Source organism: Cuculus canorus, chromosome 6, assembly GCF_017976375.1.
Source record: "Cuculus canorus isolate bCucCan1 chromosome 6, bCucCan1.pri, whole genome shotgun sequence".
Taxonomy (NCBI): domain Eukaryota; kingdom Metazoa; phylum Chordata; class Aves; order Cuculiformes; family Cuculidae; genus Cuculus; species Cuculus canorus.
The window spans coordinates 12137094-12163086 of NC_071406.1; the positions used below are offsets into that span (position 1 = coordinate 12137094).

The 25993-nt window shown below is 39.2% G+C and overlaps 1 protein-coding gene across 1 annotated transcript; it reads right to left on the reverse strand.

Annotated features, from left to right (window-relative positions):
- Nucleotides 1–21696, reverse strand: SEC22A (SEC22 homolog A, vesicle trafficking protein). The gene is made up of 8 exons (XM_054069479.1): nt 21543–21696; nt 18073–18294; nt 15664–15867; nt 13520–13683; nt 12069–12263; nt 8299–8417; nt 5537–5602; nt 1–1313 (listed from the first exon to the last, which is right to left on the reverse strand). The coding sequence occupies exons 3-8, from the start codon at nt 15843–15845 to the stop codon at nt 1113–1115; spliced, it is 927 nt and encodes a 308-aa protein (XP_053925454.1). The 5' UTR covers nt 15846–15867; nt 18073–18294; nt 21543–21696; the 3' UTR covers nt 1–1112.
- Between the last annotated feature and the right edge of the window lie 4297 nt (nt 21697–25993).

Below are 25993 nucleotides of genomic sequence, written 5' to 3' on the forward strand. Positions count from 1 at the left end.
GGTCACATATAAAAATCTACCTATATGTATCTATTTGTACAATATGAACAATCATAAATAACTGTCATATAATTGTAAAATAACAGAGTGTAACTGACGGTGATACTATACGGCTGCTATTCTAGGTGTTTGGGGTTTGTTAGCTGATTCACAGGCTTCAGGTGTATACAACAATTCTCTCAAACACAGGTCTAGATCAGAAGTTCTATACCCGCACTCATAAAGTCAGGAGAATAAACAAAATCCCTGGTCCCCTCTTGTATCAGCTAATAAGACTGATTTATTATTTTCCTGTCATCACTTGTTTATCTCAGGCTTGAGCTAATTACTCACCCATTTCTAAAATTATATAAAAAGAAGAACAATAGTCCAACAAGTACGAGTCACTTCATTTACTCACCAGTCCATTTCCTTTCAACCTTTCCAGAGTTTAAACAGAGGAAGCGTGCAAAAATCCTGGGTTAAGTGGCAGAAAAAAAAAAAAAACATCAAAGTTTCTATAGCACTAAACAGGGGGCCCCAGGTGCCATAAAGCTGATCCCTAGAAACACTGTTTCCAGGTTACATTTTAATTAAGAAAACATTCACATATATGTCAATGTGAAACAAACATTCCAAATTTTAATCTTACATATCGCAAATCTAGTTTGCTAATATGCAATAGCATTATTATTATTACTATTAATAATTATTTATTTAGCCTACCCCTACTGCCTCACAAAGGCAAAATCAATTTTGGAAGTGAAGAGTTTGCATGATATGCAGAACACATAATCTGTACATTCCTTCCATTAACATATTTTCAAATGAAGCTTTTTTTATGCCACCAGTCAAATTCCCAAATCTTGGTGTCCCTACATACATTTCACTGCATGGATAGGATACATTTTCCTCCTCCAGTCCCCTATTCTTCTGTTTCCTCCTTCTTCTTCTTCAAAAAAAAGTTTAACTATCAAGTGAAAAATGTCCACAGGCATCTTAATTTCTTTATTTAAAAAACAACCAGCCAACCAACCAGCCCCATCCAGACAGCTTCTTCCTTTGGAGAACAGCTTTACATTCCTGAGAGTGAATAACTGTTGGAACAAGACTGCCTCTAACTGTTCCAGGACTTAGACATTGTAATCAGGGGACTTTCCCTGTGGGTGTCGCAGTCGAATTTGTAAGGTAGAAAACGCTCCCACAGTCACATGAAAGAAAAGCTGCCACAGGTTGCGCAGTTCATACAGATACATGTTACACAGACAAATTAACCCAAAAGTCAGGAAGGATTTGGCATTCCTCCAGCCCGTGTAGTAGACAAACAGGTAACACTGTCAGGAAGGAAAAAAAAAAAACCAACATATTAAGATGTGTAAAGTAACTTCCTCTAAAGAAACACTACATGGTCATTGAGAAATTACAAACCCACAACAAGTACAACTCTAAATCAAACACGTAAGAACAGTGTCGGTTTAGCAGTCATGGAAGGGTGAGAAGTACCCAGTATCAATACAAGGTCACACCTCTGCTGCCACTAAACTCTCTTTGAGAGGAATTCTCTTACAATAATCAATTACAACCGGCAATAATGAGTGGCTCATGACAAAGGAAAGTGGATGTTCCTGGCAATCTCTGGTCAAAGTACACTCTGTTCCTCCTGAGCAAAATAATGGGGACATTATTTTTACTTCTGCAATTGTTCAAACTACTTTCACAACAAGTTGTTTGCCCCCTCTGGATTCTAGTCTTTTCCATCTGATGAAGAAAGTTTTTGTTCTGCTTCAAGGTAGGCAACATCATTTGGGCTCACTTTGCATCCCAAATCTGTTTGCAGTGGATATATAACCATGCTCACACAAAATTTTTAAGAGCATTCATCATCAGATTATCTAAGCATCATTTCTGTTCTTCTTGGGCATCTGCCATGTTTTATTAGTCTGAGAATCTTAAACTTCCACGTTTAAGAAAGGGCAAAAGCATTGTATACTTACAAGGAAGCAATGCCACTTATTGATGTTACTTTGTATTCTATTCGAAACTTAACCACCTTCTTACAAAGAGCATTTCCACTGTAACTGTGGCTCAGACTAACAAAACTACGTATGATTTCTGAATATCTACATATCTTCAGAGATTGAAGTACTGGCGATATCAGTAAGATTTGTTTGTCCTCCCTCTACAGCAAAGTAAAACTGGAGCTAAGTAACTTGCGTGTTTCAGAATCTAGATGGAGTTTCTCTGAACCTCCTTGGCCACTTTCAGCAGAGCAACTGCAACCTACTTGGGCTGACAGTTTCACAAATCACACCTAAAAGAGCAATTAGTTGGTACGAGTATCTCAGCAATAAGAAGTCAGATAATTTGCTAGCGTTATCGCATCCACTGACAACATATGAAGAAATGTAGCTCCTTCCAAGACTAAAATAAAGAGACAGGATATGCTTCATCAAAATGATTAATAAACATAAAGGGTTTAAAAACTAATAACACTACAGAAGTTTAAAAATGCTACTGCAATGTGATGTTAAATGACTGAATTTTACTGAAGGTTTAAGTGATTTCCTTATTTTTTCATTACTTTGGGTTTGATGCTAGAAGACACTTAGGAAACAGTGCACCAGTCAAAAGGCCAGAACACTGTTTCAAACACCTTACTGTAACAACTGCTATGAAATTCCTGAGGCCTTTTTTTCTTCTATTGAAGAGAAGCGTTAGCACAGCAATTCTTGAGCAAGCTTTTATGTAGAAGGCTCCTCTGCTACTTCAGAGAAGATTTTTATTTTTGATTTTTATGTCTTTATTTTTAATAAATATTAAGAAATGACTGAAAGTTCAGCTCCTGACACCGCACTTTGGGTACAAGTGAGACAGTTCTTACTTTTGTACATTTTCTTCTTCAGGAGAGATTAAAAACCAGGAGGAACAGTAGACACATTAGTTCTAGACAAACTGGAACAGGCACTGCTCAACTTCTTGGACATATTAGAGCTCCTAATCTTAGTTATGTTACCCTGTGAAAGTTATAGCATTGCTATTTCATCAGCATTGCAATATTCACAATTCTATATGCAAAATAGACCACAAACTAGAAATGGAATAACTTAAAGAGTTTCCTTGAAAATGGCACATTCAAGTGCACAAAAAAAAAAAATCACCCCAAACATAAAAAAAAACCCCTTTAGTAATTACAAGTCAAGAGTTTCTACTTTAATGCTGCTAAAAGTTCCCTAAAGCTTTACATTTGATGTTAATATAAAAGTGAGCCTAAATACTATTATTCAGTTTGATACATATAGATATGTGCCTGCAGCCTTAACTGGTCACTCAATACATCCCACACACTACTTCCAAAAGTACCAGAGGATTTTTTTGCTGCTGTCTACTCTCACTTGCATTCTTAGTATTTAGAGCTAGACTGTGAAGATGCTCATCCTGGTCCAAAGAGCTTCATTTCAAATAAGAAATGGAAAGCTGGCACAGAAACACTTTAGTTTATGCATTTGCTGTCTCTCAGTGATGATGACCAAACTACATTCTTCATTGTTGCACGCTGAATATTAATGAGCCTAAAACATCCTGTTCCATTTAAGTCCTGTTTTTTGCCTGAACACCTAGTTTATAAATGTTTTCTTGGAAACCAGAAACACATTACTATGTCGTTATTAACTGAACAAGAGAGCACAAGATTAAGGAAGCCTTATGAACGAATGTGCTATCACGCAACATACAGAATTGACCTACCAAACTCTAAAAGTGGCAAAAGAATATCAGGACATGTTCTTTTGGATATGGATAATGATATGGAGCTGTTGGAATGGGTCCAGAGGAGGGCTACAAAGATGACTGGAGGGCTGCAGCACCTTCCATACGAGGACAGGCTGAGAGAATTGGGCCTGTTCAGCCTGGAGAAAAGAAGGTTCAGAGAAGATCTTATAGCGACCTTCCAGTACCTGAAGGGGCTACAGGAAAGCTGGAGAGGGGCTATTCATAAAGGCTTGTGGGGACAGGAGCAGGGGGAATGGGTATAAACTGGAGAGGGGCAGATTTAAACTAGACATTAGGAAGAATTTCTTCAGTATGAGAGTGGTGAGGCACTGGCACAGGTTGCCCAGGGAAGTTGTGGCTGCCCCATCCCTGGAGGTGTTCAAGGCCAGGTTGGATGGGGCCTTGGGCAGCCTGAGCCAGTGAAAGACGTCCCTGCCCATGGCAGAGGGTTGGTACTAGATGATCTTTAAGGTCCCTTCCAACCCTAACTATTCTATGATTCTATGACACGCCACAGAACTGCCAGCCCTTATAGTTCTGAAAAATGACCAGTTACATATTGTACGAATCACACTAGAGGGCGTGGAACCAGAGTCTTGACAGATACATTTTGAGTATTAAGACCACATTCCAAAATGCACAGATTCTCTCTCTGACTCAAGTCAGACAGTGGGGGAAAGACATGTCCTTATGTCTCCACTCACAGACATGAATACTTTATAAAGAATAAGGTTTCCAACCTGGCAGAGGATGGAAGAATGATGCATATTTTGTGTATTTTCACAAAAAAAAAAAAAGGGAATGAAGGATCTCCACCTTATCTGATACAGGACAGATTGTTGGCATGGAAAATTAACAACAATCTGAAGAATTACTTAAGGCAGAAGCTGACGAAAAGTCAACATGTGGTGAATAACAGAAGTTGTACTGTGACATTTTCCTAGAGATACAGAGAATGGGGATTACAGGTAACCTGGACAAAAGGCTGACTGATAGAAAGGCTGGTATAAAAGGAAAATCCTGAGACATTATTTTTACACCCTGACATTATACTAAACATTGGCAAATGGAAAGAAGTAGAAACTGCATACTCCATGTGCAGGAGATTAAAAGTAAAAAGAGTTGTAATAACGACCATTAAGCACGGCAGACATTATAGTCTAGAGCTACACATAACAGTAGCGTCACTGAACAACAAATGCCAAAAGGCACCAGAGCAACTTGCTACAAATTACATGGGAAAGTCAAATTCAGATGCAGAAATGGAAAATCTATAGATCTGAAACGTAACGTGAAACTTCAGACAGGAGAAAGAAAATATAGTGGGAAGCGGCTGAAAGCTCTGAGAAGGAAGATGTACAATTATGTACAAAGTGAGGAAAATTCTGGGGGACAGGGTCTAGATATTACCGTACTTACTTCAAATCTTCCCAAAGGAAGTAGAAAGGCATTTCTTCAGATGTTCAGATTTATTTGAACTATAAAACTATTACTTTAAGGGAATGATATAAACTCCATGTGACTTTAAGAGATAAATTCTAAGCTCTAGACAGAAAAGTATACCAAATCTCTTAGTCAACTAACTGAAGGAAAAATGCCAGCAAACAGAAGCTCTTTCTATCAATCTACTGCATGATAGTTTATGACTAATAAAATAAAACAGAATAAAAATTATTTTTATAATTGCCCTATTCAAGCATCTGTGACATTTAAGAAAACATGATGACATTTATGCATGACTGGGTGGCGTTTCTAAACTCTAGCGAATTAGGCAGGCAGAAGAACACACCTGGTACAAACAGGCTGCTGTTCCAAGAAAAAATGCAATAACATAGCTGAAATCTTCACCTTCATTCTGTGAAAATAAAAGAAAAAGGCATGTTTTACAATGTCTCAGTAAAATATCAGATATTTACAGTAGGAAGATTATTCATTATTGAATGTCACAATAGTCTCATATAAAAGCCAGTAATGATTCCTATACAATGCTAAACCAAAGCAGTTAGCACTAAACATTGCTTACTTATATGTCTGGAAAAAATCCACTGTGATCTGCTATCTGACCAAAATGTTTATTCACAACGAACAACCAATGTGGAGATTTTCAAAAACATGAAAGGCAGTTCAGCTCTAATATTGGGTACTTACTTTCTCCAGATACCTTTGAAAATTCAGGTCTAGTTCTGTTTAGACACTGGTAATGACCTTTAATATCAACTTTGCAGAATCGTGCTTTGCAAAATGGAAACAAAACCGAAGGAACAGAGACAACCTGGCCACTAGGGTGTGGTAAAGTTCCACACAAATAACGCAGGCAGCTCCGCCTTCAGTGCAGTGGGAACAAACAAAAGCACATTAATTTATCAGAGACTACTGGAAAATTAAGTTTCCTTGAAGGAAACTACGGAAAAATTTACATCAAGTGATAGATATTTCTCCTATGTGTTCAAAACCCAACGCAAAAAAAAAAAAAAAAAAAAATCCTACTAACTTACTGAAACGGTTTGTTAACCATTTCCGTAGAGCTGCACAGAACAAAATTTCATGCTCAGTGATTATTTTAACTGCATTTCCAAGAAACATCTGTGACAAACTTTCACAGGAAAACAATGGGTACTCATGCAAATATTCTTCCCTGAAACCAAATTTCATCTTGAGGTGAATGTGGTCCATTTGGAATCACCACTCATTCCTGCCCAGAGTACGTTTAGTGTGAAGCATCTGCACCTACAGTGCTGACTAAGGAGAAATTTGTATGTCTGCACATAAAACTTCCCTACACAATGCAGTACAGTCCCAGAGCGTATGTAAATCTTTACCTCAGTGACACCGTATATTTGCTGGAGTGCAGCTACAGATTGTAATGAAGTTCCGCAAACATCAAATAAAAACATTGTTTATAAAGGAAACGCTAATTCAGAGAGAAGCTTTGAATGACTTCTCAGAAGTTCCATTAATCACATTTTGGATTATTTCTCCCTAATCTTTGTGGATTTTTCCATAATAAAGTAAGAGAAATTTTAATGGATTTTTAGTGTGCCTCATTTGTCAGAAATAAAAATACATCTTCCATCTGTACAGCCATCTCCTACCTCCAGCCATAAAAACATACAGAATAAAATTAACTGGCTACCCTATCATCAGTTAAATTGGTTAATTGAATATTGGCACTCCTTTTTAAAAAATCAGCAGTGGAAAGGTAACAAAACAAGTTCCAGAAACATTAGACTAAGTGGCAGAATCTGTTCAGTACTATCTGTACTACAGTGTACTTTAAATTCATTCCTACTTATAAACTGAGAGAATTGTGTGTAACACAGAAAAATCTAACTAAGGATGAAGTAGAGACGTGTGTTCAATATTTCATCCTTGCTTTTTCTTTAATAAACAAACTAAAAGCAACTCAAAAGAAGGACCTGGTCTGGAATACTTTAACACTGTTCATCTATTCATTACTCTTCCGGAAACACTGAGATGTTAAACATCACTGCTTTATTAAATCTTTACATATATCAATAATGAAGTATGACAACTTGAATACAGGTCATCTTTACCTTACTTCCCTAAAAGATCCATTAGGTTTAATTAAAATATTCAAAAGCATTGCAGTTATAGAGTCCAGATATATGTTTGAATACAAACATTATCTGTTAGCCAAGCAGGAGGATTCCACTGGGTTTTCAGTCTCTACCTCCGTCACCACTACAGCAGAGTCATTTAATGTTAAACAAAGCTTTTTTTTTTGTGCTAATCCACATGAACTTTCTATCCATGCTTGCAAGCACTGCCATCATATTCCCTTGAATTGCTTGAAATCATTAATCAGTATTCTTTTCATTGTGGCAATAAGAATGCACCTAGCACAAGATATGGAATAGAAAGAAACCAGCTGGCTCCAGGGAGGGTCAGAGCAGAGAGTTCACGGAAGCAAATGTTTGTTGGGTGGGCTGTTTGGTGAGAGGGTTGGTGTTTTTTGGGGGGCAAAGTTAGAAGAAATCACTTTACAGCCTCTCTTACACTGAACCTTTCAGCACTCAAAGATAAATAAGCATCCTACTTCAGAAAGTTTACTAATAACAAATAAACAGCAACTAAAAAAAGGTTTCTTAAAAACAGATCTACAAAACCTGTTAAAAGATTCCTGTTCTGTGGACCTTTCAAAAAAAACTGGCCAGATTTCCAAAGCTGTTCATCATTTCTCTCAAGTATTTTTAAATCACATCTATTAACATTATATGTCTCATATCCTGGCATAAATTTAGAAAACAGAACATTATGTTCACATACTCACTGCTACCAAGGTACCTAGGGAAGGAGTCGGCCACCCACCTACTGCTTTTGAAACTCACAGCCTCAATGACTGATGCATCACACTCAAGAGGGACTCACAGACCACAAACAAGATGGGGTTCAGAAACCGAGGTCTGACCTCACAAACACTATTTCTGAAAATAAAACTGGCAAGACTTAGTACATACAACAAGCATATTCTGAGGTGATATTGTGATTGCTTTGATGCATAACTCCTGAATTCATAAACATGTACCATACCTGGAGAAGACTTTCTATGGCGTGAAAGCCACGAATTAAATTCAAAGCCCCACATAACAGACTAAGTACAAATGAGATGATCCCTGGCAAAGTCACAGGTTCCAGACGCTGATGAGGAGCTGCAAGTACAAGATCAAAAACAGTTATCAAAGGTCAAATCAATGTCTTTAGAAATTCAGTAAAATAATAATCTCATTTTTCTGTGGCTTCCAGCTCAAGAAAGGATTACTGAAGCAAACCACAAGACATCAATCTTTTTTTCTAAAAAAAAGGAACATTTTAAATATTTCAACAAAGTTTAACCAAAAGTATACTTTCCTTCAAACCACACACAAAATTGTCTTATTGTATTTAGTCTTTAATGTAATGCATTCAGTTTACTCAGTATGGTACTGAAAGCTGCTCAAATATGGCAGGAAATTGATGGCAAACGATGCATTTGCTAGTGAAATTTGCCTACAGTTAGTAGCCAGCTAGTAAGTTACGTACTTAAAAGCTCCTCTCACAACAGCCACTGTTTTTTTTTCATCACTAATGCATTAGCAGAGCTATTGAGACTGCTTTAGTTTGGTTGCTGAATGGAACACTATGATGCAAAGCTATTACAGTCCCTACCTTAAATAATACAGCCAGTGGGTGCTACCAAAGACAGAAGTAGGAAGACTGCTCTGAAACTAAGCCAGTATCTGTATTACAACCTTACAAAGTCCTTCCACATAGCACTTACAAGTCTCTTATGAAACATATTAAAATTAAAACACGTTTTGCTTTCATGCTTACCCTCTCTTTTGGGCTTAGCTAGGGTCACAAGTATGTAACAGTTGTGCATGTTCCTCATTATGCTCCCTTTCCACAATTAATAACAGAAAGCAAATATGAAAAAAACAATGCAAAACTCTTAACAGTCAAGGCAACACTGGGAAAACAATAGGACTGCTGAGCCATACTTAAATCATCCTGTTCAAATCAACGAAGTGTAAAGATGTGAACAATGAGGTTAATTAACTGTAACATTAATAGAGAGGGGTGTCAATCCTGGTTGCTTGCATTTTACAGACTCAGGAAAAAGGATTTCCAAACAATTTATGAAGTTACAGAACCTAAGGAAGAAATGACAAAAGCTGTTTTGATAAGCAGACAGGGCTGTCTAATTATGAGTGTGTGATAACTTAAAAATAGAACACAAAATTAGTTTGGTTAACTCATCTGTGCTGAATTTAATAGTGTTACCAGTATTTTTTTTTTTTTAAACAAAACTTAACCCATGTTTAACTTTCAGAGCTCACTGCTTTTCTAACCATAGTGCATATTAGAGGACCGCAACCAGCAATCACTCAGTTAAGGTTAGATATGCTATTTGCACACCAAAACATTATTTTTCAGTGACTCCTAGATGGTTGCTTTGTTCTGTTGGGTTTTTTTTAAACCATCTCATCCAAACAGTGTCAAAAAGCTGAAGGCATACGTGACAATGTGCAGCCAAAAGTCACTGCATTTCATTAACTGGTGGAGTCACTTCACTTCACTCTCCGTGCAGATCTCTCCAATCAATCTCATTTTCCCCATGTATCAGGAGAACTTTAAAACATCATTTGTTAACAGTATTTAAGAACACCTCTTTAAGAAACACGAGGGGAAACTAAAGCATCTTGTCAGCTAAATCACGAAAGTTGATGAAGGATCACAAAATATTAAGTTTTTCGCTTATTAAAATATGACAACAAACTCAAAAGCTCTAAAAGACATTTCATACTGATGTCATTAAGCTCTCTAGGACTTATTAAATGTATTACCATCTAAGTAACAAGAGCCACCTAATTAACAAAAAAAAAAAAAAAAAAAAGCCAAAACCCGAGGAAAGAAGGAGTGTCAGAGAAAGCAGGGTACAGGACAGCAGACCTTGAGTCGGTACATCCATAAATCTTAAGAAAGAGCATAACTGCCATATTGAAAACTCTCTCATACGAGCCAACAATCAAACAAAGCACAAATTCAGAATTAAAATGTTGAAATTTAAATAAATAATTAGGAAATTTGCACAATGTGAGAAACTGCACTACTTGCAAGGATATTTATTTAAAAATAAAAACTTTTACAAAAAAATTGCATTCATCACCAAGCAAAAAGTAACTTTGATTTGAGAACTAATCTTTCATTGAAAAAAAGGTCACAAAACAGTAAATTCATCCTAACCAAATAATTACCTACACTATCACACATCAGCATGCTGTCACCCTATTTCGAATGCCTGCTAACACCTACTTTCCTCTCTGAAGCAAAATTCTATGCAAAATCTTTCTGCTTCACACGTTAATAATTACCCCTACTCCTCACAGAGAACAACTTTCACTAAAGGAAAACAGCTCCTATTTTTAATTCCTTTAGCAATACAAGAGGTCTGGACCTTAGATACACATCCAACTACCAGTATAAGCAAGTGACAGACAACACTTCAGCAGCAGAGCCAAAACTAACGCATGACAGAAAAGAATAGTTTGGGTTGGAAGGGACATTCTGCTGTCCTGTGTAACAAAACAAGATTTGCGTCCACCTGAATTCCTACCTCTGCATGTGAGTCAACTTAATTCACTTATAGCGAGCCATATTTTTTAATATTCAGGAAATTACACTAGGCAAACCACATCATTTTGCGAGAATTTGTCCTTAGAGCAAAGGAGAAACTTCGAAGACTGGCCAACTGAGTTGGTAGCAAACATCCAAAGAAAGTTCTTTTCAATGGTGGAAAGAACTGATGGATGTGAAGATTTACAGAACTATTAGCAGATGTGCTACAAAAGACACTTATTTAATAGCACCTAAAATTTGAAGAGCTGAAAAAGGAGCAAAGTGTAAACCTCTCAAAATGTATAGCCCTTTGACAGTGAGTATCTACAGCAGGAAGGAAACTGATAACTGAACAGGGACCTCTGTGGAAGTCAGAGGAAGAAGAAAACTAGAAGTAAAACAGGGGAAACACAGAAGCAGTTGACATGGACAGAAAAGAGGACAACAGAACTGGTTCTGTAAGACAAGTTCTGGAGAGGCAGGTGAAAAAATCCTAGATCTTCTGACAATTATTATTTAGTTTTATTTCATAGTAAAATGGCAAACGGTCCTGACACATTTTAATTTAGACCCATAGGATCTTCCAACACTTCTGCTCAGAAAAATGACAAAACCCTCATCTCCCGATACATAGACAACTTGAAAAATACAGTCAATTTTCACACAGGCTGAATCTAGACAGTTTTCAGAGGTAACCAATTGCCACTTCTGTCACCACAACCTTTTCCACTAGCCAGGAGATCTTTTGACAGAGTACATCTTTTAGCCAGCACAGGTCATTGAATTTTCACTCTCACAGATGCTTCTAGAAGTGATACTTCTCCTTCCAGCTGCTCTAACTCCTGACACCATTCTCTGAGCTTAGGTCATTTGGGTCTTACTGGGCAGAAATAATAAAAATCTATTTATAAATTTAAAAGGTCAGAAAAAGAAAGAAAATCATCTTATTAAGTACGCATCTTCATTTGCTTATTTTTATGCAGTCCATTGAATAGACCCATTGCTCTCTCTGAGTGCCTTGGGAAGATACGGACTATGAGAAGAGGACAACGCATCTAAGCTAAACTACACAGAAGGTCATGGCACCTTAATGCTTTAAGAACATCACGGCAAAAGCTTTTTTTTTTTAAAGAAAAAAAAAATCAAAGATTAATTCTACTACCCTGCATCTGTCTCATTTAAGGACACAAACCCAAAAAACTCACCTGTAGATATTTTACCAGTACCCTTATATTCCACCACAGATAAATGTGCGAACCCATTAGTTGAACCAAGCTCTGACACGGAAATTTGATAAGGTGGTCTCAGTTTGATTTCTGTCTGCATGTCAGCAAGATTCATCTTTGTTGACAAAGAACGTGTGTTGTTATATCTCTGTTTGGTCCTCTGAATGAAATTATCTGTGTAAAATGCAAAACAAAAAAAGATATAACCTTATGGAATTTAATTAATTAAATAATCCAAGACCATGCAGCTTTACATACTATAGACTTCACAAATTGAAAGGTACTGTTTGAAATGCTTGGAGTTTATAATACTATCTCCATTTTTTTGACTAATATATCACGCGCTATTTATTCTGCAGTAAAAAAAAAAAAATTAAGCTGTAGAAATCTAATTACTTAATAACTGTGAATAAACTAATCACTTTTAACTGCATGGGACTGAATTCATTACAACAGATTTACTGCACTTATTCTGGCTTTTCTGTTAGTTTAGTAAATATCATCATGAAAAAATTAACTCCTGCGTTCAAGTATAAACTTAGTTGAGTATGAGATGTGCTTGCAAAATATTCAGGTCGAGTAAATTAATACCATATTATACAGACATAAAGACTGTAATAGAGCTACATTCTAATTTAACAACTAGTAGAACAAAGAAGGCGTTGGGGAAAAAAGTGTTCATAGAAATCATCATGAGGAAGATAACAATGTTATACAAAAATTGTTAAAAATTGCCTGACTGAATTACAGACAGGAATTAACCAACTGGAATATCTTCCCCCATATTACTAAAAATGCAGTTCTTTTTTGCTCTGCTGTGTTTTATAAGAATATTTAAAATAACTGCCTAACATACAGTATTAAAGCAACAGATATTAATGGAAACCCTAACAGCTCTTATCTGGTATATATGAGATTAGTTGTATTTGGAGCTAACATGACAGAAGATTAAATGCCTCGCTATATCATAAGATAAATAAAAACCCTCCCCTTTCACGTACCGAACAAAAATTATAGCACAGCTAAAAGAAAACATAAAATTGCAATCTCTTACTTGAGAAATTTATGAAGATCAACGCCTTTACAGGTTAAATATTTAAACAGGTTTGATGTCAAACTACTCCAAGTATTATTAACTAGGAGAAGATGAACTCCAGATTTGGTCACACAAGACTTAAACCAAAATGGTCTGGAATGAACAGAAAGATTGTAAACAAGTTCAGATAAAACTCCAGAAGCCTAATCTAATGCTCACAGAAGTATTTCTTTATTGATTCTAGCAGGAGTTAAATCAGATTCTAAATCCACCTGAGATATAGCCATAAACCGCCTCATACATTTTTGTTTTATGTGCATTACATTGCATATCTATTTAAATACTCATTTGTCTTAGTGTGAGAATCAAGGAAAAAAATAAGTCAGCTTCTTACCAAACTCTATAAAACAGTATGGCCTGACAGCAGTATTTGTCTTCATCATGTTGTAGGTAGTGATGAATTCTTTCTGAAGCTCATCCAGGAAGCAGAATGCCAGGACACTGGGATAATTTTCAGTGCACAACATCATATAGCTTACTCCCAGAGAACTTATAAAGCTGTAATTGAGACAACAAATTCAAAATTTCAAACCTGGGGTAGCAAAGGAATTAAGGTTCATTGAAAACTACAACACTATTCTAGAATTAAAACAAATTACCTCTGGGCAATGTTTTGCACCATATTGGACAATCACACGAGAAGCTGCATTACACATATCTGTGTATGCATGTATATACATGTGTGTGTGTATGTATACATAGGTACACACTCTCACATACATGGAATGGAAAATAACAGCTTTGGGATACAGAATCACAGCAGTTTTGTCTGTAATAGCTTTTCATCCATCTCAAATGCAGAATATGTGATCCAGTGCATCCCAAAATGACAAAAACTTCTCTTTAGAGAGACAAAAAAGAAATGAAAACACCTTATCTTCAGGAAGGTGGAGGAGGGCAGCTGGTTCTTTCTAAAATCTGTGAGAAAATAAAACTGTTCTGAGAATATGAGATTCATCATTCTCCAAAGATACTTGTAAGGAATTTCAGAGAAGACGAATATGAAATTAGAAAGAGACTGTTTTCAGTATACATATCCCTATTGCACTTAGCCAATTAATTAAACAGCATTCATGTTTTCAAGACACATTCGAATTTCTTCGAAATCTTACACTATTAAAGACAAAAAAAAAAAAAAAGACATCCTGACTAAGCCTTATGTCTCATTCTTAGAAGTTTCTCCTAAAAGCTGATCAATTTACAAGCCAACTACTGTCAATGCTTTAAAAAAAACATCAACTGGAAAGACTGAGTCCGTGCTTGGTCTAATCCTGAGAAATGCTGAAAATACACCTATACCAACTGGAGATCGAAAAGGCCAAGCACTTTCTAGGATCATACAGATGCTACAGCTTCCACCACTGTAACTTCTATGCGTTTGCTAAGGGTTAGGATGAAATTACTCACCTCATTTAAAATAGCATATCTAAATCAGAATCAGAATTTAGCTCAGCTGAAGTGCAGCTGAATTACCAACTGCACAATGGTGCATCTGGTTACCAATACTAAGGAGAAAAATCACAAACAAAGCAAAACTCTGAGTGAATGACAGATTTAAAGAATTATTTCAGAATAATCCAAGTTTCATGCTGCAAACAAGGGAAGAAAGAGCATATCCCGAATTATCACTTAATCAGTGTTGTCATGCAAGTACACTACACTATCACACTGACTAGCTCAAAAAAATAAGGAAGTTACTTAAAAAAAAAAAAAGTCAAAACATAAAAGCATGACGAGAAAACAAAAAGCCTTGTTGTGAAAGTGCTGGACGGAGCAGTAGGACAGACAGGCTCCATTCAACCATTCAAGACTTTGCTACACACTGCCTTCACACTATAAAAGTCACTCCCTGTGTGCCATATGAAGTAATTATTGAGTTATGCTTGGGTTTTAGAGCATTTTTTCTCTGAAGTCAATAGAAATCCTGAAGGTACAATAAAAAGGCCTAATTCCATAATATCCTAACCACATGTGTTCAGAAATAACTTGGTTATGAAAGAATTTGGGTACTTTTTTAAAGTTGTGTAGACTAAAAAGAAAAAACAAATGAATACCAGCTGAACTAGCACTATGAAGAACAAGTCTGGTCATTTTTATGCAAGAAATAACCTTAAAATTCAAAGAAATACTTCCAGTAGGCCAAGGACATTTATAAAAATACTGTCTATTTCAAACTCAAACTTCGACCAAACTTTCGAGTAGGCTTCAAGTCTGGTTTAGATGCGAGCTTGGCACTGTCAGCTCTATCATTGGACCTGATGATCTTAAAAGTCTTTTTCAATCTAAACAATTCATGACTCTACAATTCTATAATTCTCATCTTTCTACAATTCCTCAATTTTAAGTTTCTAACACATATATACTGCTAAGAACGAATCTTAGTTCGATTAATCACTTCTAATGTGAGCCATTAACTTTTTAACAAACACAACCCATTATCAAACACAACCCACGATGTTGCAAATATAGAAGTCTTACTTTATGTTATACTTCCCAGTTTTCAGAGTACATCTATCAGGAAGCTGAGAAAGTTTCTTTGAGAGCATTTTAAAATATTTTCTACATTCTTGCATTCCTGTGCTCTGTTCATAATCCGTAGATGCAGACAGCGGGAGTCCATCCCTCACACGGACCACAGAAGCAGATAAAATCATAGACATTGCCAACAGAGTTAACAACAACCTACAACAAAACACAAATCGGGAGGAATCAGAATGAAAGTAAAAGCAGCAACAACAGAGTCAAATGTGATTAATCAAACTTCCCAAACTATCCACAAGGCAGAGCCTGAAAATGGGACACAGGGAAAATTTCTGAACTGTAATTCAGATTAGAGTCCTAACTGAATAGGACCTTTCAGTCTACACAAACCACAAAACACAGCGTATCTGACATCAATGTCACATTTTCAAATATTTGTATTTGAACTGCCATAAATCCTCGCCTAGAGATACCTGTGTAGACTGAAACACTATTACTTACCTTAGTGGCACTGCTGCACTTGCACCCTTCAAGATTTGGGTCTTCTAGTCTAGCAAAACAATTATAGACTGAACAAACAAGAAAAATAGCCAGAGAGGAAAACCACCTACTGTAAAGACACCCCAGATGGAAAAGTGATCCAGGTCTTGATCAAGCAATAATATGAATGTGGTTTCGTGGAACTGTGGTTTTGAGTATGTGCTTAAGTACCATGATGGAGACAAATACAACTTATGTATTGTCAAATAGGAGATCAAGTATCAGGATAGCAAGGAATATAACCCAGTTCTCCCAACCCAGAATAGAATTTTTAAATGTAAAATGTCTGTTTTCATATCTAGGTCTCCATTTTATTTAAATCTGCAAAATGTGTCTACTGGTATTACACAAATACTTGAGAAGACTGAAATGGTGCCTACAAAGCCTACGTGCTTTTACAGTACTTAATTTTCAAAGCATAATAATTAAAGCTTTGTGGACTATAGACACTTAAAATAGAAAACCTTGGGCATTTTAACATTTCTCAATCAAAAGGAGAAAATTTATAGCAGACATTTAACGGTATAACCACTTAGCCTGCAGACAGCCTTTCAAGACTGAAGATGCATTTTTAAAACCATCAAGTTCTTCAAACCCCACGTTAAATCAAAACATACAAAAGTTCAGCAAGACAAGCATTAAAAGAAGGATTACATATCTGCTAAGCATCAGCACACAACTTTGTCCTCTGACAAGTGGGTGGCAAACTGCTAGAATTTATATGAAGCCAAAAGCAAACACTTCCTCAACTCTTAACACCACCCTGCAGACTCCTACCACATACTACACCCATCATTTAAAGAGATTATGAAAAAAACCAGATTTTTGCCTCCCTCAGACGATGCTACTCAAGCTCCATACAGTTACAAATTGCAAAAGAAAACAGATTTCTGAATACAGCTGAAATATGCTTTCGTGTGCAATACTGACATGTTTACAGCACCTTTCGAACTATGACATTAAGGGTGCTTACAAGCCCTGGCAACAGAAGGACTGTATTGTGAAAAGTTAGGAATCCATTTTTTCCCAAAATATCTATGGCTGCTCTCTGAAGAAGAGGCAGTGCTATTTTTGCCCTGAAATCTCACCTTCCCTATTTCCCACTACCAAAATAAGGATACTCATTGAATAGTAATCAATATTCAGGTTTTTCAAGGGTATTTACTCATCAGGGAGAAAGAGGCAGAACACAATGAAAACACTGAAAATGTGTTGTAATTTTCCACTTGAAAAATCCAGCTTCATCAGCACTCAAACTTCAACCTGCTTTGAGATGCATCACATTAGCTAAACAAATTCCAAACGTAGCCTTGTATCTTACTTCTGAAGCAAACCAGACTTTCACCAAAACCATAACAGCCACGGAAGCCGCTGTTGCCTGTAGTCTGCCAAATACCTCCGGGCTTTTATCAGGTATGCTTGTTATTTTAGCATCTCATTATAGAATTCCCTATTGTAAAAAGCACTTGGGTAGCTGGACACAAAAACAGAAAACAAAACAACTTCAGGACTTGCTCTAGGTTAGCTTGCTGTAGCGAAGCATTCTAGAAATTAGATCTGCAGTTCTAGAAATTTTTACCTATCTCTATCTGAGTCAACGCACGTGCTCCCAGAAAAACAGTTCACACGGAATGCACATGGATCATTTTCTTAACTACGCTGCTAAACATATAACCACGGCAGCAGCTCAAGAGCACGACAGAACTGCAGAGGAGCTTTAAATTATAATGGTTCTCCAACACTCCAACAATAACCACCTCTATCACTTGGAATTCAATCCTGAAAAGGACTCCCAGGAGCTATAGCAACATAAACATAAAAATAATGATATGACAGCAAAGTTTAAAATACTTCTCATTAACTTACTTGCACAAAATGTAATTTCATGGATCTGCATTTCCTCTTATGAAGCAAATAATTTCATTAGCACCTAATGTGAAGAAAGGAACACAGCTCCATGTCCTGTTTCAGGAAAAGGGACAGCACTGTAGGAGAAACTTGGAATCCTGAAGCCAGGTCTCAGAAGGAAAAATATTGTTCTGTCCACTTTTTAAATGATCTTGACAGTTAAAGTTCATGTTGAGCTGCCTTATGAGATAAGAACAAACAGAAAAAGTTAATAAATGTATTTACTGGCTAACAACATTCTTCAGCTCTTTCTGTGAGGGCATGCTTATTGGAAAGGCCTGGACACACCCCAGGGAGATTACTCAGAAGATACTCCAGTAAACAGTAGACTAACAGAACTATTAAAATATTTCTATGTTCTTTAAGTGAAGTTAGAGGAAGTTTCATCATTTCAGCCACTTAAAATGCAAAAACACATTATCCATCTGCATAGCACATAAAGTAACTCGGGGAATGAAACTTTGAATCCCATCATTCACTTCATACGCTAAGTAAGTCTAGTGATATTTACAATCTTTGTCCTTAAGTGGTAAAAGTAGAGTAACTACTGTTACATGGAATATTTAAAATCTTAATGCTTTGGAAGTACAGCTGTGGTTGTGTTGTATTGTGTTCCTGAAGCATTCAGGGTTCCGATCAGAGGAAACTATGGAGTAAATATTACTAACAACAGCAGGTATGCACGGACAAAACAGATGAAGCAAAGGTTAAAAACCCTTTTGGAGGTATTCTTTAGATCCTTATGTCTGTTCTACGTGTAAATAAATATTTGCATAAACCTACAACAAAACCAAATACTTTATTCAAGACTCCTACTTATATTTAGAGAAATCACGCTCCCTAATGGCAGATAAGCCTCCATTAAGACCTGCCAATTCTCTTAATGCACTATGAAATCACACAAGGTAAAAATTTTGTTTAGATGAACAGTCTTAAGATCTCCAGTCGGCCAGGTTTTGTTACCATCAGTTTTAAAACATACTCAGTGAAAATACATACTTTTTCCTCAGCTTCCTAACAGAGGAATCAGAGAGCTACCTGAAAAAAATGAAGCTAACAGAAGAAAAACACTTTGACTGCACAATCACACATAACGTATAAAGGCGTGCAATACACATACTGTAACAGAATGCTCAGCCTTAACTGAAAATGTATTCATATAAGAAAAAGTTTACTAAATGCTCAAAATGAAAGAGTTACTTGACTCGGCTCCCAAAACAATAACACTTTTCAGAAGGAGCCAAGTGGTAAATTTTATGAATGTTTATACAGGTAGAAATCAAAGAAAGAATACTAAAGATATGGTAGTGCTTTTACAACTATCTTTAAATGTCTTTCTTAAACATCTGTTTGGAACTACACAGAGTAATTCACCATACCATCACAAATTTCATAGGCTTTCCTCCAAAAATTCCTTATCCATCAAATACCTGAAGAAGACAAAAGACTATGGTTTCACTACACATGGTCTATAAATCCATTACAGATGCAGAGAGAGGAATAGGGCTCAGGTTCGCTATCTCATTCTATGACAGAACTGGGAGTATCAAATCCAACCAGGAGCGTTAGGATCACGGGCACCATATGGTCCTCACCAAACACGCAGTTAGCCAGTGGAACTGCTTGTCACAGGATGTCATTGATTCTAAAACGTTAGGTGAATTCAAGAGGCAACTAGAAAAGTTCACAGAAAAACTACAAGGGTTATCAAAACTAAAATACTACCCTTTCCTTAGGTAGATTCTGACCCCAGACAGATGACCACCAGGGAGAGCTCACCATGAAAGCATCACTCTGTGCTCATGCTATTCTTACATTTCCACATGTGCATCTATTATACTTGTGGCCCATCTTTATTGATTTCCCCTCACAATGACACTACACAGCCCTCCTTGTAAATGAGGGCTGGGAGAACTCATGGAAAAGAAGAACACAGAAAAGCTGGCCACAGGCAGTTAAGAGTCAACTGAAATGGTCATTACTTTGTTGCTCCACCCTCCCTGAAGCATACCAACTTAAACTGCTTTCCAAGCAGAAATTATCACATGTGGCTTCAGTTTAATTTCCTCCCATGAGAGAGAAACCTTAGATGACAGAAACCAGAGACTGGTGTTCTGTACATTTTTTGAAGACAGATTCAATTATCATCTCATTTACTCTTGTGTGATGATGGTAGGTGACCCTGAGGCAGCATCTAGAAAAGTCCAAGGAAGTGGTACACATTCCAGCCTTTTGTTATGAATTGGTCTTACAACTTGTGACCTGACAGCTATTGTTTTATGCCTACTTGACATTTTCTTATAATTTTGTTTACAAGTAAGTGTTTTTTTTAAAGCGACCTCTGAATATTGCTTGCTCAGGATACTTCCACTCTTTAAAAGAAGTCTGGCTTTACAAACATTGAATGACTCTAAACAGATCTAGTGTAACAGCTGGCCTGCCTTCCTGCACCTGCTACCCTTCAGCACTGACTCAATCAAGGCCTTGCTTGCCAAGGTGTCCGCATCCCATGATAACCTTCCATAAAACATACAGCTGGGAAGTGGGTGCAAGTTGCACAGCTGTATGACGCAGAACGAAGGTACAGTTTCTTCAAGCTTGCTTCAAGTGCACATAACAGCGTTGGGCAATTTACTGTCTCCATTTTCAAGGGCTATGACAGCTGCATCAGTTTTTCCACTCTACAGCATCCTTCAGAAATCTTTATTATGAACTACAGCACTACAGAAGGACACAACAAATAAAGCCACCTTGACATCATCAGGCTTGATCAGATGAGGAAATAATCCTAACCCACTGGCCCATATAATCCTTCCCATAAAGCAGAAATCTTGTAAAGAGAATCTAGGCTCTTAAAAACAAAGGGAAGAGAACAAGCTGCATCCCAAGGTTTGGGAATTTCACCCTTTTGTCTATCACTGTCTGACACAGCTGCTTCAGCCGGATCCTGTGTATGGCAGCCAGAGCGGTGATGCCAGTACTGCTTTAGCTGGGCTTGCAGCGCTCTACACTGCAAACCTCCACACAAAACCATGTGTGCCCAGGAGAAGGGCACTTGGAGAGAGGCACATCCCGCTGCTGAGAGGGGGGAGGCCCTGCCACGGGCTGCCCCGGAGCTGTCCCAGGCCAGGTTGGATGAGGCTTTGATCAACTGGACCCAGCGGGAGGTGTCCCTGCCCGTGGCAGAGGGGCAGGACTGGATGGACTTTGCGGTCCCTTCCAACTCATCCCATCCCGTTACTTCATGGATTTCGGAAGGGGCCCGGCCCGCCCGCGGTGACAGCGCCGGGACCGCCCGCTGCCGGCTCCCCAGCGCCCTCCCCTGAGCCCCGCAGCGCCCCCGCGGCTCCTCCCGCATTCCCCGGGGCCGAGGGGAGGAGGCAGGCAGAGACCCCGCGCCCCGCGGCGGCCCCGTCCCCCTCCGCTACCTGCTCCGCGGCGCCCTCGGCCGCGCCCCCGCCGCCAGGCATTGTGGGTAGCGGACACGTCCCACGCGCCGCCGAGCGCGCAATACGGGACGCACGCGCGCCCGCGCGTGCGGCTTCCCGGCGAGGGGCGGGGCCTGCCCTCCCCTGCGGGGGCGCGGATGGGGCTGCGGTGGGGCCGCCCTCGAGGCGGGGGGCGGGGGGCGGGGCCGGGGCGGTGAGGGGCGGGGCCAGGGCGGTGAGGGGCCCGGTGAGGGGCGGGGCCTGTCGTGCACTGCGGGGCAGGAGTGGAGGGGCTATGGAGCTGCAGTGGGGATGCAATGGGGATGCATTGGGCTGCAATAGGGCTGTAGTGGAGATGCAGTGGGATTGTAATGGGGTGCAGTGGGGCTGCAATAGAGCTGCAATGAGGGTGCCATGGGGTTGCAGTGGGGTGCAATGGAGCTGAGGTGGGGTGCAATGAGCTGCAATAGGGCTGCTCCTCCAGCCATTCTCGAGGCACGGGGCTGCCCGGTTGCCTCACAGCACCTCATTAAACCAGGTCTCTTCGTTAAACCCTGCCGGGTGCTGGATCAGTGCTGGGATACAACCGGTTCCCACCAGGCGTGATGGGCGCACGCAGAGCCTGGTGTGTGCTGAAGGCCGTGTAAAAAACAACTTACACTATGTAAATAACAAGATGTGCTGTGTAAATAAGATGCGTGTTGTGTGTTTTCTGATCACCACCATAAAAAGTGCCATCGTGGCATGGTAGGGCCTTCCCTGCCTTTTGGGGCTGGGATGAGGCTGCTTCTCCAGCTGCCCTGGAGGCTGCGGAGTGAGCCCAGGGCTTCTCTCAGGGCTTTCCCCACGCAGAGCGGCCCAGTTGCCCTTCAGCATCCCATTAAACCCTGTCCCCACAGCCCGAAGCGTTGTCTGCCAGGCACTGGAGCTGGGACCCAACCAGTTCCCACCATGTGCGATGGGCACAAACAGAGCACAGTGTACCAGATCAGCAATCATAATATCAGGTGGAGGTGAAACAGCCTCGGAATAGGAGTTGTCCACTCCTAAAACTAAACCTTGCGACTAGAGGAAAAGAGGATCTACAAACTGGATCAAGCTGTTGTCCCAAAGCCATGTTATTGTCAAATTTGAGTGATAAAATTAGTAATAGTTGGGTTATGTGTTACAGGGGCATCCCTGACGGGAAACAGCTCTACGATTCCAAGCAAATATACCTATTGAGGGGGTAGGCAAGAAACCCAAACAAGATCATGTAGACACTATCAGGGCAAGAGTGGAAATTGTGCACATGTAATAGGATACTGTCCACCAGTAAAAGATGCTAGAATTAAGCAGCATAATCAGATTTGTGAAATTCTAATAAATGAGGCAAAAAAAGAAAGACTGGATAGTATTTGAGGAACCACCATTAAGAGGTCATAATACTGAATTGTATAAACCATATTGGATATTTGCTAAGGCAGACACTTTGGTCGTAATAGACGTAACTATGAAGTATAAAAGCAAATTAACATCTCTAAAAGATGCAGCAATTGAAAAGGACAAAAAATATGAACATCTTAAAGAACAAATCTGTGAATTAATGAATGCTTCATCCATTATCCCCCTTGATGCATATTGGAAATGGTATATAGGCAATTTTGAGTTACTTTTGGGAATGGGACACTCTTGCTCCCGACAAGAGAATATCGCATGACGTTTGTCGAAAAGACATTATTTACGTCAGTTGATAATTACACACATCTTTGTCAGCCAGATGAGATCAAATGTTAAGCTTTAATTGGTAAGTAAATAAGATTTTGTATTCTATTATATTTGGAATTTGTTTAATAAAGTTAATTAATTTGGCTTCTAATTGGACAAATATGACAGGTGGGACTCATGATGATTGCTAAACATGACGTGATCACACCGGACTTGGCAACAGGGGACAGACCAGCTTTATTTAACCCTAAAAGGATCACACACCTCGTATGTGTTCTGTAAATAACAAGATGCATGTCAGGTGTTTTCTGATGGGGCAGCAGACGTGGCTGCCGGCAGGGAGGATGGATGGTGGTGACAGCGGCATCACCAAAACAAGTGTGCTGAGATGACTGTGGCTGCCAGACTGATTTCACTCATTTCCAGACAAATCAACTGGGCATGTTGGGACAATAAATGACAATACAAAAATGAAAGTTTGCAAATCTAATCCCAAAGTGAGGTTCCTATTTTAGAATGACTTTCTTTACCCATACAAGAATAATTTTCTCCCTGTATTGCTCTTCAACTTCACTGTTTTCCTACCACATCACACAGTTTCAGTCTGTTGGCTCAAATCTCAAATGAAAGCAGCTTATTTTCTCGCTAACGCCTTTTAATTTCTCCTTCCATCTGTTACTACTTCACTATCCAAGTGCTTGAAGCATTGCAAAGAGTGTTGGGGTAGGGGTGAAATACCTCGCACTCTGGACTTTACCGAGCTTCACTCAGGAGCGAGGTAATCACGAAGACGATACTGAAACGTGTTCATGCTCTCCAGGCTCAAGTCTGCCTTCTCTAAGCAGCATAAACTGTTTTCAGTGGACACCTACAGCAACCCTAAATACTGCTGGTATGCTATCACCTCATTTCCTACCCCAGAGATAGTGTCTGGGAATGGCAGTGATCCAGGTGTGGTGAAATGATCTCTTAGATCTTACAACCAGGTGTAAGTTGCTGTTGCTGGAGATTATTTTCAGTCTTTCATGAGCTCCTCTGTGCTCCAAGCAAAGCGCAGCCAAGCTGAGGAGTCAAGCGCGCTGTGTCAAACGGGACTGCAGGAAGGGATGCAAGGCTGGCTGTGGTCATGGAGTTGAGTAACAGGGGAAGGGAAGACTGGCAGAAAAATGGTTTTCAGAAGAGAATTTAAATGAGACAGGAAAGTGGTGAGTCAGGGGCTCAGGAGACACGGGTGGCATGGAGACATGAGAGAGGAGGGCAGGCGCAGGTGAGCAGAGGGGTCACTGCGGGAGAGGTCACCTGCAGGTGCTTGGTGAGGTTGTTTTTTCTCTAAACATAAAAAGTTCAAGGAAAAAGAGAAACCACGGGAGAAGACCTTTTTCTGGGCATCCTTCTTGCAGTGAAAGCTGGTTGCTGGGAAGAACTGCCAAAGATGTGCACCATGAACGAGTCTTGCTTTTGAATAAGCACCTTCGCATCTCCAAGTCAGTACCCTGGCCTGTCAGACAGAAGCTCTCTTCCCTGCCAGGCTTTTGTAGAGCTGCGCGTGGGAACATCTCAATCCTGCCTGACTAGGCACAACTGCGGCATACGTTCGGAAGATGATACATTAATCTGAATGATTTCCAGAGAGTCCTTATCCTGTATAAACAGAGTGCACAGCATTACAAGCTGCTACACAGTTTAACACCTTATGATAGCATCTACTGTAATGCTGGGAAGTAGTGATTACTTAATTAGAGGCTGCCTAAAGGTTTGTGATAAGTGTGTACGTGTGTAATTTTAATTTTTCTAGTTCTTCTGAACTGTTTATCTTTCAACCCTAAAATTCTTGTGACCTTTTGTAAATGTTTTGAAGGAAAAAAAAGATAAGTATTTTGCATTCACATGAACAGGAATGAAAAAAAAAATTATATACGTATCTATTAGTTAAGACTTACACATTCCCAGAGGGAAAAAGAAAAGGTAATATTTTTCATTTTCTGGTGAGTGTGGCCCCAAGAGGCTAAATAAATTATACAATATCATCAAGGGAGGTAGTGGCAGGATGAGAAGTGGGGTTACAGCTCCAGCTCTCTCAGCTCTCTTGGTAACCTAAATCATGCCTGTTATTCAAGAATTTGCATGGCTAACAAGCCAGTTACACTTAAAACTGCTTTTTTTCTTGTCCCATTGACTCCCCTAAGACATGAAAGCTGTAGATGGGCACCATGCAGTGAATAAATCAGTGAAAGCTGCAGCCAGAGATAAAATTAAGATTCATAAGAAGTAAATCCAGTCAGTGCAAAGGGAAACCAAAGTGGAGGAATGTGGTATTTCCAAAGGAGAAGGAGAGGAGAAGAGATGAAGAGGGATACAATACACCATATGGACAGCTTCAGAGGTTACAGAGAGAGGTGTACGGGATGGACTGGAGCCAAAGAAGTCACTGTGGTATTAGACCCCTGGGAGATGGCAGTGAGGTGCCTCTTCACAGGTATAAGAAAAGAAGGGAGCCATGTGCTTACTCAATGTTTCATCAGCCAACTGAAGGCAAAGCTGAACACTGTGAACACTCAGAGACAGGTTAAGACAGGGTTTATCTCACCAGACCTGGGAATTGCCCGCTGTGCAGAAGCTCTTTGCTGCTCTTCCTCTTCAGTCACTGCAAGGGGAGCAGACAGGTCCAGCCACATTTGTGCACCCTGGACTTAGATGACTAAAGGTAGGGAAGACAAACGTTTAGGCTCTGTCCACTGGATCTA

Bases quoted from the DNA above. Each gene is read 5' to 3' on its own strand.
- SEC22A (XM_054069479.1), bottom strand. From the start codon at position 15,845: ATGTCTATGATTTTATCTGCTTCTGTGGTCCGTGTGAGGGATGGACTC. The intron at 8,418-12,068 runs GTGAGTTTTTTG...TTGTACTTGCAG, and splicing joins TACTGGTAAAATATCTACAG to CTCCTCATCAGCGTCTGGAA. The intron at 1,314-5,536 runs GTGTGTTCTTCT...CCTTCCTGACAG, and splicing joins CAGCAGCCTGTTTGTACCAG to TGTTACCTGTTTGTCTACTA.